General features: G+C 44.1%; 1 protein-coding gene across 1 annotated transcript in view; it reads right to left on the bottom strand.

Annotated features, from left to right (window-relative positions):
• Window positions 1-285: 285 nt before the first annotated feature.
• Window positions 286-11,861, bottom strand: part of ubl3a (ubiquitin-like 3a) — a 33,623-nt gene continuing 22,047 nt past the window's right edge. Inside the window, exons 2-5 of the mRNA XM_085798614.1 lie at window positions 8,621-8,729; window positions 5,439-5,525; window positions 3,942-4,019; window positions 286-2,329 (exon numbers count right to left, since the gene is read on the bottom strand). Of these exons, the coding sequence (XP_085654740.1) occupies window positions 2,277-2,329; window positions 3,942-4,019; window positions 5,439-5,525; window positions 8,621-8,729 (327 nt within the window). The 3' untranslated portion in view covers window positions 286-2,276. The remainder of the gene's footprint in view (window positions 2,330-3,941; window positions 4,020-5,438; window positions 5,526-8,620; window positions 8,730-11,861) is intronic.

Below are 11,861 nucleotides of genomic sequence, written 5' to 3'. Positions count from 1 at the left end.
CATACAGTACACACACAGGAGTCAGCTGCTTTACTGTAGCTGTGCTTTTTTTAATTATGATTCCAACTTCATCATATGCTGACAGTTTCCCAGCACACGGTCCAGCTCAAGTTCTTCATAAACGCGTCACTGTCCACTTCCATGTAGATGTCGGGAAGGTGAACTTTTATTAGAGACAGCTATAAATACACACGTGTTGAAACATTGATAAATATCATTGACAGAGTTGTCAAAACTGAGTGATTTCATGATTCTGCAGCAGTGAGTGACCACATAAGACAAACGTGCACTTCAATAACCTTTATTTAGTTTACAGATGTTTTCCATTTTGAAGTTTGGAGGAGGGAGAAGGAGCATTAGTGCTATTTACAATTAGTTTGAAAACGTTTATCTCTGTACAGATTTGAACCCTGATCAATATAAACAATATATCTTCTTTTAAGACCTAGTGCTGTTACAAAGCAATTCTCTTAAAGCAAAAAACCACAAAGAAAAAGGATTACATTAAATTATAAACAAATGAAAAAAAAATAATAATAAAAGCGCACAGAAGAAAGAGAGTAAAAGTACAGTCTGTCGATGATTAGGGAGGTTTTGCTGCTGTTAAGCACGAGACGTTGTCAGCGAGACTGTGAAGTGGCTAGAAGCTAACCGTATACACAATCATAGACTAAACACCAATATACTGTATATCAACAAGATCTAGATTCATCATGTTCTATAGAAGATTCATATTAAATATATTCTACACGTTACCTTAGTTTGGAACATTACTTCCATTGGAAAAATATAAAATAAAACCATAAAACTTTTATACAGTTTTATTAATCTTGATGAAGGAGCACATGCTTCAGTTGTGCAAAATGGACTTATTAATGCAGAGAGAGGATTAAGGAGAGAGTAAGAAGCAAATTAAGACAAATAAGGAGCTTTTTTTTCTCATTCAGAGTTAATTTCCCTGCTAGAACAGCAATTGTCAGAGAGAAAGATCCAAAACAACACTGTTAAAAAAAAATGGAGCACGACAAGCCTTTTCCTCAAGGAGGGAGGGAGGGAGGGAGGGAGGGAGGAAGGAAGAGGAGGGAGGGGGAGGAGGGCGGTGCACCAGGAAGGGAGGAAAACTGACATGACGTTTTTATTAATCACAACACTGGTCGGTCAGTAATATGCATGGACTGTCAAAACACAGTCACAAAATGTCAATGGACAAACAAATAACCAAAAACTAAGACCAGCAACGTTGGTTGTTTGTGTATTTGTTTGTTTGTTTAGGCTTCGTTTGGCTGAGACGTGACGACTGAGAGGAGGAAGAGGAGGAGAGGGAGGAGAGGGAGGAAGAGGAGGAAGAGGAGGAGGAGGAGGACGTGTTCTGTCTCTACAGCGCTTTGCAGATAAAGAGGAATCATTTCTCTCATGTGACCTTTAAGGGCACGTGAGGAGGAGGGCAGTGGAAAGGACACAGGTGTGTGTGTGTGTGTGTGTGTGTGTGTGTGTGTGTCTGCATGTGTGTGTTTGCGTGTGTCCTGGTTTGAGTTCTCTGAACAGGCACGTCTAAGCTTCATCTGCTGCACTGAGGGAGATCACACAAGCACATATGGTTGGATGTGTAGATAGGATGTCATCGTGTGTGAGTGTGTGAGTGTGTGAGTGTGTCTGTTTGTGTGTATGTGTGTTTGTCTGCATGTGGATGAGTTGTTAGTGGTTAAAATTCTTTGTGGTCCGTATGAGAAAACAAGGCCACACACACATAAACTCGGGCACTGCATTACTAATACAACCGCTGACTTTGAACAGACGGCTCGACGATGTGTGCTTGTGTGTATGTGTGTGTGTGTCTGCTGTGTGTGCGTGCGAGTGTGTGGCAGAAGGCTTAAAGAGGTGTGCATTAAGAAAAAAAGAAGAAAAAAAACATGCAAATCCAGTTCCTTCCTCTAATTTTCAGTTATGACAACAAATCAAGTACAAACAAAGGAATCAGCTCTATCGTTAATCAATTTCCTGCTCTCAACTCTGAGTCCTGGGTCAGCCCGAGCCTGCTGTGTGTGTGTCTGTGTGTGTTTCTGTTTGTGTGTGTGTACATCCTCTGTGTGGACAGGCTGCAGGACAGGGGACAAGCTCATTAGGCCCAGAACGTTGAGGGTGAGAACAGATGAGAACGGTGGGAGGAGGAGGGGGATTAGGAGGAGGAGGGGGAGGAGGAGGGAGGGAGGGGGGAGGGAGGGAGGGAGGGGGGAGGGGGGAGGGGGGAGGGGGGCGCCGGCAGCAGAGGTGTGTATTTACAGAATGACACAGCAGTTACTCTCCCCAGTCTTCTCTCTATTCCTCTGACCTGCGAAGACACACACACACACACACACACACACCAACATTATCATCATTATCATCATCATCATCACAGACTGATCCTCCACAGACGGAGAAGCAGTCAACCACTCTACATGTGCTGTGACATCACTAGAAAACATTGTGGTTTCAGAGGTGGAGCACGTCCACATTCAACAACACATCTGTCCAGCTGTGGACCCAGACTACAGCAGCCCTCCCTCCTCCAAACAGGGACAGCCTGCAGACTGCAGGGAAAAACCTCTGGGCTGGTGCTGCTGTGGTGCGTTCAGGGTAAACAGCTGTGTAAAGATGAGCATGAGCGGTGTGGCTCTGATCCCTCCCCAGATGTCTTTAACCTGGAGCAGGTGCACGGTTGGAGTTTTACTGACTTCACACTGGGATGTGATTGGTAGACGATCAATAAATTACGAGAACGCTCCGTTTCAACTGTTCTCCAGGCCGACAGAAGAGGAAGTAAGTGATACTATGGCAACTTCCTGTCTGACAGTGTTTTAAACCCCAGTGTTGGCATCTTTGGTTTCTGATCGGCCCCCACCTCGTCCTGGACTGGACGTCCTGTCTCCGGTCCACACCCCACACCACAGCCCCTGTGTTATATCTGCTTCACTTCACTTCACTACTGAACTTTGCCTTGTAATTGTTCAACAGGTAAGGTAATTATTGATTTAGCCTAACCTCGCCTTTCACTCATTCTACCCAGAATGCATAGCAAGTTACTCCTTTTTAAGACAGCTGCGTACTGTATGTGCATTCGGTCCCTGCACAGAAAGAGTCAAAATTGAATACCTTTCTACAGATATCATGATGTTTTTTGGGGGTTTTCTTTACATTTTAATAATATTTTAGACAAAAATGTACATAGAAGATTGACAGGCGAAACTTTATGTAATAAAAGTTGTGTGTTTGAGTCCACTGTCTGTTGTGAGAAAGTTTAAAATCTTCTGCTCTGTTCTTCTCTCACTTTGCTGATTCGGGCCAAACAACTCAAGTGTTTCATGGCACAGACGCGCTGAGGCGTGGCATCAGAGACTGAATATTTCTCCCTCTGATGTCAAGCTACATGTGTGGACTGGTTCCTTCTCGTGTGATTTACACTGTGCTTCCTCTTATGGACCCAACGTCATGGGACAAACTCTCACAGTGATGAAGTTGTTTTTGTTAACAACATCTAACTCCTGAAATATGAGCTCAGTTCTGCGATGTGAATACTTACTGCTTCACATTCACCTCCATTCAATAGTAATTTGCGGTTGCCAGATATTTGTGGAGTATCCACCAAATACCTTCCACTCTTTATCACAATAACCAACCACCATGACATTAGCCAGGATATGTCTCTACGCTCCTCTACCCATCACCTCCTACTACACAATGGCTCGCCACCTATACATATGATTTATCTTGGCTGTGTCTTCCACACCATGTGCTGTATCGTAGGGATACACTTCGGGGAGCCAATTATTCGCACAAGTGGCTCTTCCTAAAACAGAAGCCATGTGTAGAGATAAATAATGGCCGAGAGCAGAACGTTTAAAGTTGCTCAAGAGTGTGAAAGGCCGTCTGAAAGGAAAGGAGGGAGACGGAGAGCTGGTTACCTTGGGAATTTGGCTCAGGCAAAGTCTCTCTGGCAACTAAATGCATCACTGTGGTCTTCCCCAAGGGCAGTTTGAGGGCTGGTGGGAGAGAAGAGAGAGACACAGACAGAGAGTTAGAGGTTACTCAGTGAGCATCAGACCTGTCATTCACCATCTGTATCACTGGACGCAAGGCGAGGAGGAGGCGCAGGAGAAAAACTACATTTAAGCTGCTTCATGAAATAATGAACATGCCAAAATAGATGTTGCTGCAGAATCATAGTCTTTGCTGCTGAGGAAGAAGGTCAGAAATGTACACAAAGTGTCTGTTATTTCACACAGTGTGGCTGCTGTTGAAAGTCTAAATATTTCCCTTTCCCACTCCCCACTGCATGAAACATGTGAACTCTGATCAGAATATCGTATAATAAAAAATTGCCACTAGTATTTTCATTTCACACACAGTCAATGCTTTTTTCATGTATGTGGGATATACAGTACAGTAGGAATATTGATGATATCCTCATCAATATTGTAATATTGATTTCATATAGTGTCCTGCCATGTCCTACTTCCAAGTCCATTACCACACAACAACCATCATCTAACTTTGACAAGAACACAACTGAACTGCACCATGGCTTTTGTTTATTTCTATACTAAAATGAAAGGAAATCAGTGTGTGCCGATGGACAACGGTTAAAATGCTTTGTAACCTAACAAGTCACACTGGCTAATAAACCTCCATGTGCATCTCACACTAAACTGTAGTTGATCTCTTTGCTGCAAGACTTACTCCCCCCGCAACTGCTTAACAATGATACGCTGCGTGCCTTCACGTGTGGGTGTGTGTTTGATAGTGTGTGGGTTTGGGTGTGTGTGTGTGTACGTGTGTGCAAGCATCTCTGTGTTTGCATTTCAAAGCCACTGAGAGTTTTGGCTCCACATCAGGAGGATTCTGTGTCGGCCCGCGCACACGTTAAACCAACGATAAGGGAATTATCGGATAGATGGCAGAAATGGACGGGAGGGGCATAACCTCATTAACCACACAAAACAGCAGTCAAATCAAAATTGGGTTAAGTAGAGTAAAAAAAAAGAACGGTGTAAAAGCCAGAGAGAAGTGAAGAAGGCGAGGGGCCGCCTCAAAAGAAGACATCCTCATTCTCTGTTCACTTCTGGTATTCATTTTCACACACCCCCCTCCCTCCTCCCTCTCTGTCGCTTCTTTGTGCTGCCCTACTCAAACACCAGCCTTGCCCCTTTCCTGACCATGCTCTTTCCCCCTCTTTTTTCCTCTATTTCCTCTCTCCTCCCTCTCTCCGTCAAAGCAGGCTTGTCCGGAGCACTGAGCTACCTCTGTTCTGCGGCGCAGGAAAAGGATGAGAACAGCAAAGAACTTTCCAGCGACACACTGCTGCGAGTTTGTGTGTACGTCTACGAGCGGCACATGAGTGTTTTTTTGTTTTTTTTTTCTTCTTTGGGTGGAGAGGAGGTCTACTTTGTGTGTTTTCTCACCTCCTAGTGTTACGTTGCCGTGTAGAAAACGTCCCTGGTAGATCAGCCTCAGGATGTTAGGACTGCTGACCTGCTCTTCCTCCCAGTCTGAGAGAAAAAAAGAGATGGAAAGAAAGAGAGAGTTAAAGAGAAAAGTCAACACGGAGACACATCAGTGAAGCTCCTCATGCATCCTGTTTAATGACCCCTTTGTCCTCGTCCTCATAAATTTCTACATTGTTCAGCCTTTTTCCCATAAAACACCATCATCATCATTACTGTACAATCTATAAAATATAAACCGAGAACATGCAGGTCACAGTCACAACCTTTTCGTTGCTGCCTGCAACTGAACTGGCTTTAAACACCACAATCAACTTTAATTGTTAAAGGGATAGTTCAACATTTTTGGCAAATTGGCCCATTGCCATAATTCCTATAGTCATCGCAGTAGGTTCGTTACCTTTAGTTGCCGGTGCAAGCTCTTTTTAGAACGGTGGAGCAGAGCCGTGAGCTGCTCAGAGCTACGCTACAGAGGCTCATGGGATTTCTTGGTTTCCCTCATCAAACTCATCAAATACACAATCCAACAACTCCACAACGCTCTGGTGGACAAGTTGTGACCTGCGCATTCACCATGCTGTGTGATAATAACGGAACGTTACGAGATAGAGTTGCTTTCGAGGTAAATTCATGCAAAACCGCTGATGAGTGTTTCCGTCGGGGGCAGTTTTTCAGCAAGCAGTCTCTGCATGTGCCTCTAAAACAACTCTGTCTCGTAACGATCCATTATTATCTCATAGCGTGGTGAATGTGCAGGTCACAACTTGTCCACCAGAGCGTTGTGGAGTTGTTGGATTGTGTATTTGATGAGTTTGATGAGGGAAACCAAGAAATCCCATGAGCCTCCGTAGTGTAGCTCTGAGAAGCTTGCGGCTCTGCTCCGCAGTTCTAAAAATAGCTTGCACCAACAAACAAAGGTAACAAACCTACTGCTATGACTATAGAGATTATGACAATGGGCCAATTTGCCAAAATGTTGACACTGTTGTGTTGTTGGAGCTCTGACTTCAGATCAGCAGCGAGCTTCTATAGGAGTCCTATTTGGCATCAATCTAAGATTTACAGTAAAATGAAAAGAAATCTGCCATTGCAGCGTGGAAAGAATGACCACCAGCGACCACACTGGGGATATTTTGAGGCGTTCACAGCCTTTATTTTAAATTATTACATGCAGAATGTATAATATGTGGGCTTTGTGGGTTTCACTGCAGAATGTGAGAAGCACTCGGAGCAAGAGAAGAAAAGGTGTGGCCTGGGAAGAGCCGAAAACAAAAAAAAGTGACGGCATTAAATGAGAGAGAAAACAGTGGGAGAGGGGGGGGTTGCGCGGCAGCAGAGTCTGGCCACCAGATGTTTGTCTCCAGCTAAACAAGAGGGTGTTGGTCCTGACTGAACGCCTGCTCTGGGTCTCGCAGGGTTCAAGATGTGCTGTCTGGGAGGAACACCTCTGAAGCTGACAGCGGGACGGAACGGAAAGCTCCTCTCTTGCGGAGGAGAATCTGGATCCGTCAGTTTAATTTATAGTTTTTCACACAGGGTGGGCTTCTCCTGGACCGGGCTGCGTTCACAGCACCGTGGGAAAAAGGCTGCAGTCCATGCAGATCTGAAGGTGGTGTAAGGTCGGCTCGGCAGTATCAAATGAATTCTAACACTGGCGGAGCAGCACTTAGGGAGTGGGTGTATTAGAAAAAGGAGGTGGCTGCACTTGCAATCCCACATTCCTATATGCAATGATAATCAGGCTGACAGGAGGACAGCCATCTAATTACCCTCCATCCAAGATGTGCACATTCCCATTCTGCCCGTTCAGAGCTTCATACCTCATCTGCAGTGGGTTTGAATGTGATATAAAACAGGGAGCAGCTCCTCCACGGCCTCTTTCACCGGGACATAAAGACAAATCATCTGGTTTCCAAGTGCATTAGCAGCTAAGCTACAATTACTACTAATGCAAACATACTGCAGCTGTGCTTATACAGTAATGTCATTTATTACAAAATAACACAATATGGGGCGAAGTTATCTGCGTGGAGAATGTGGGAAAGTGGCGAATGTTCCTGTAAGCATCACAGACTGCATACCAAAATCTGCTCGTTTACATTTTGCAGCTAATGTGAAGCAGACATGCTAGTCACACACAGGCACAAACATCTCCAAGTTTAATAATGCAGCTAGGAGGCTGGGATGTTTCCTGCATCTCAATACACAAGAACAAAAGTGTGTTATGTTATTTTGATAACAGGAAATCACCCCCACAGTTAACGTGGATCTTAAACGCTATCTAACTACTAAAACTCAGCTATGGATGGTTCACTGATGAGCTGAGCTCTGGCCCACCACTGTCATTTTTATCATGTAGTTTTTCATAGCGCGTATCTGAATGAGAGTATGAGATTTAGTTTGACCATTGGAATCAATGTATAAATGTTATGCAATTGTGAATGTTTCAACACCACAGTAAAACATGAAGTAACCACTGTTCCCTTTGGCCAACATATGACACATCTCTAAAGACTCCCCTCTCTCCCATTAAAACTGATTCTTTTTTCTTCTTTGGCCACAATGGGTGATGGGGTGTTTTTAATATATTTCTAGGTGAAAGGGAATAAAATCATTACAGCATAGCATCGCAATACTTTGTGTGATAATACCGTATGGAAATATGGACGCCAAGTATCCATTTTTTATCATGCAAATTGAAGTTTTTTGTCCCTTTAATGACCTTGCTGGTGAGTATGTTTGCTTGACAATCCTGTTTCACAAGAATGAAAATGATGCAGTTGCAAAAAAAAGTGACAAATCCCAAAGTATCACAATGTGTCACTGTAATACACCCAGTTTCCTCTTTATGGTGTCATACTGTACTGTGAAATGTGTTGTTGGGCCTCTGCTGGTTCCCACCACTCTGTACTTCGCTTTAATATTTCCATTCCATGCTACTTAGACTGTACATTGTCCCTTTTTTATTCCGCTCTAACATGATTTCATGGTTATTATGAAGAAAAAATGTCTGCATCTCTCAGAGATGGCTGTGTTTATCACAGAGGGGCTTTTTCATTATCTTAATCATGTGACTGCACATGCTCCTGCCACTTCTTTATCAGCTTCCACTGCTGGGAACAGCCACGACAGATACTTACCCATCGGCCAGTTGTCATAGACGTGTTTGGCGATGTCTGCAGCCGAGTCATTGGGGGAGAACAGGAACTCTTTCGTCTTCCCGCTGACTAAAATAAGCCGCAGGTTTATCTGCAACACAGATAAAAAAGAAGAAATGTGCGTTAGAAATGTATGTCAGAAACACTTGGACGCATTAATACAACACAAACAACTGGCCAGCGTGTCACATTAAAAACAGCAGGATCAGGAAGCGGAGAGATCCAAGTTAAGTAATTTCATAGGCAACAGGAGAAGGATATGAAGACCCTGAGGAGCGTCTTTCCGCAGGATCAGCTCCCATCTGTCTCCCCGACTTCCTCCTCACTTTTTCTCTCACCCCTCACACTCCCTGCTTCTTTGTCCTTGGTCTTCTGTCACTGCCCGGTCGGCTATCACCTTCTCCCTGAACCACTCGCAGCCCGGCCGTCTGGCTCTGCCTCTTCTCTCCCTCTCTGGCCCGTACAATGCTTCAAACATACACTTCATCATCATGTGATGTTCTTCAAGAGACTAAAAGCAGTTTAATTTTAATCTGCAACACTTAACCACAAATTAAAGGCCATGTGCACATTATGTGAGCTATCTGGTTTTATTTATTTATACTCTGAAGGCTAACTGCATTTCCCAATTACATTTTCATTGCTTTTTTTTGTATTGCATTGCTGTTTCTGGGTTAATTTCCTGGCTTGGAGTACAATATTAAAACCCCTGGGTCGCAGCATTATTTCTGAATGAGACTGAGTGGCTTTGTAATTTTAATACAACCAAATAACCAATAACAAGGCCACAATGACCACTGCTCTCCACTAGGCCAGTCCTCTATCCTTTAACCCCCTTACACAGAGGTCAGAGGTCAGAGTCTGCATAAGAAACAAGTGACTCCTACTCAAGGACACTTCAGTAGGTCATTATGCGAACAACATGATTTCTACGGTGGGAACTAACCGCACAATGAACAAAAACAATAAACATGAGATGCCCCACACATCATCAGTATTTTTCACCAACATATACACAGATTCCTTTTCCCCGAGAAGAGTAAATATTGAGATTCAAAGAGGCAAAATCCCCCAAATCCTGATAAAAAACACAAGTCGGAGCACATTCTTGGACCAAAACAGAATTAGAACCAGTTTCTCCTGATAAACGATGAAGTGGAGGAAAATGCTGATGATAACTGTTAAAAGCTACTGGACTGTTTTCCTCTCACACACTTAGTGTCCTGACTCTTCACTGTTAAATGATCATTATTTTTCCCTCTAACTTGTCAATGGTCCTGACTTCAGCAGTACTAATAAATAAAAGATGTGCAACTTGATTTAAATACCAATCATTACACAGCACATAATGTATGAGCATCAACACCATCCAACTCTGTCCAATTATTTGTGACGTCCAAATTATAACTGTCATCGGCTCAACAATCAGTGTGTGTGTTGCTTTTCCTCACTGCGCTGACGTCTCGCTCTAACATCATTTTAAACATGCCAACAAAAATGAGGACAGGGAAACAAACGCAGAAGTGTTGTTGCTAGGCGCTATGCCGCTTTCCACGTCACTAACCTTAAATCAGCCAAATACGGACATGAATAGTGAGTTTTGCATTTACAGCTATTCATTTTGAATATCAATTAAACCGTGTGGCATTAGGATGCATATGGGGGCGTTATCTCCCAGCTGGCGTGACGTGTGTGTGTAGCAGTTTGGTATGGTGTGCCTTTAAGAGCCGGAGCAAAGGTCTGAGCTGTGTGTTTGCCTTCGCTTACTGTATTTGTGTGTCTGGCCTGCAGTGTTTGCGCATGGCACAAGCACGTGTGTGTCATTGTTGCCAATGTGTTTCCATGTGCCGAGCGTCTGCGCACACACCCCCCTGCTCTCTGCACATAGACACACACACACACATCCACCCTCCCCATCGCTGAGCAACACACACACACGTGAATACGTATACACACACACACACACACACACACAGTAACAGTCAGAGCCTGCTGCAGTGATGTAACAGAGCTAACACCAACGGATTGAAACACAGATCTCTGTAAGCACGTTATCAAATCAGCTTATAGGTTTAAGCATGGAGAGCCATACACACACATACACACACACACACTATGCATATATACACTATAACACATACACACGGTGGTATTAGGAAAAAGACATATACATATAGTATATATATGTATTTGTGTATGTTGCATGCTGAGACGACACCTGAGGCAGATGGATGTATACACTGAGGAAGGAGCAGCAGAGGAATCCCCTCCACACAAGGTCTTTTTCCTTCCTGGTTGAACACCTGGTCGTTACCATGGTGTCTCCATGGCGACAGCCAGTGGTGGGTGGTTTAACCTGATAACACCTACAAGATAGCTTTACACTCCCTCCCCCCCACCACCTCCTTCTTCCTGCCCATTTTCCATTGTGTCACATCATATTGTCTTCCTCTCCTTGCAGCAATCTCTGCACCCCCTCCCTCGCTCCGTCTCTCTCCGTCTCTTTCTCTCTCCCCCACTCTGTCAATCTCTCGCGCTGCACTACACATACAGTGGAGGAATGCACAAGGACAGAATAACAACAGGCATGGAGCTGGCCTCAATTAAACAGGGTAAACTCGCCTTATCGTCAACCTGCACAACTTTCAATCTCTCTCTCTTGCTCCCTCTTTCTCTCCATTTTCTTCCTTGTGACACGTGACAGAGGACATCCTCCATCACAGTCATCAAGTGTCTTCAAGGAATGATGTTTAGTTCGTCCCTGCAGTTCAGTTCAGTCCATAGGCTTGTATGAGCCTGGGGATGAGACAACACTTCTCTACAACACCTTAAGGTTGGCCTTTCCATTCCTTCTCTCCTTCTATTACCCATTATTCTGATTTTTCACTGAATCCAGGTCTCCTGCTCTTTTCTTCCCCCCTCCCTCCTCTCATCTGCCTGAGGGTCCCTGTGCCGTCTCCCTGGACTCTCTTCCGCAAAGGGGCCCGGTAATGTGGTTTCTCCGGCAGCTCAGGGAAGTATATTCAATTACTATCTACTCTCTGGAAGCAACACAACAGCTCCAGGTACTGTATGTATGTGGACATCATACACACATAAACATACATATAGATAAGCATACACATGTACAGACAGTGGCTTAGTCATGCATATACAGCTTGTCCTCTCATAAACCAGTGAATGAATGAATGAATGAGGGCTTCACTGGTTTGCAAAGCAGGTG

The sequence above is a fragment of the Trachurus japonicus genome, chromosome 14 (genome assembly GCF_045865225.1).
Source record: "Trachurus japonicus isolate A0001 chromosome 14, Traja_1.0".
Lineage (NCBI taxonomy): Eukaryota > Metazoa > Chordata > Actinopteri > Carangiformes > Carangidae > Trachurus > Trachurus japonicus.
The sequence above is the reverse complement of the archived record's forward strand: the minus strand, read 5'-3'. Positions and strand labels throughout refer to the sequence as shown.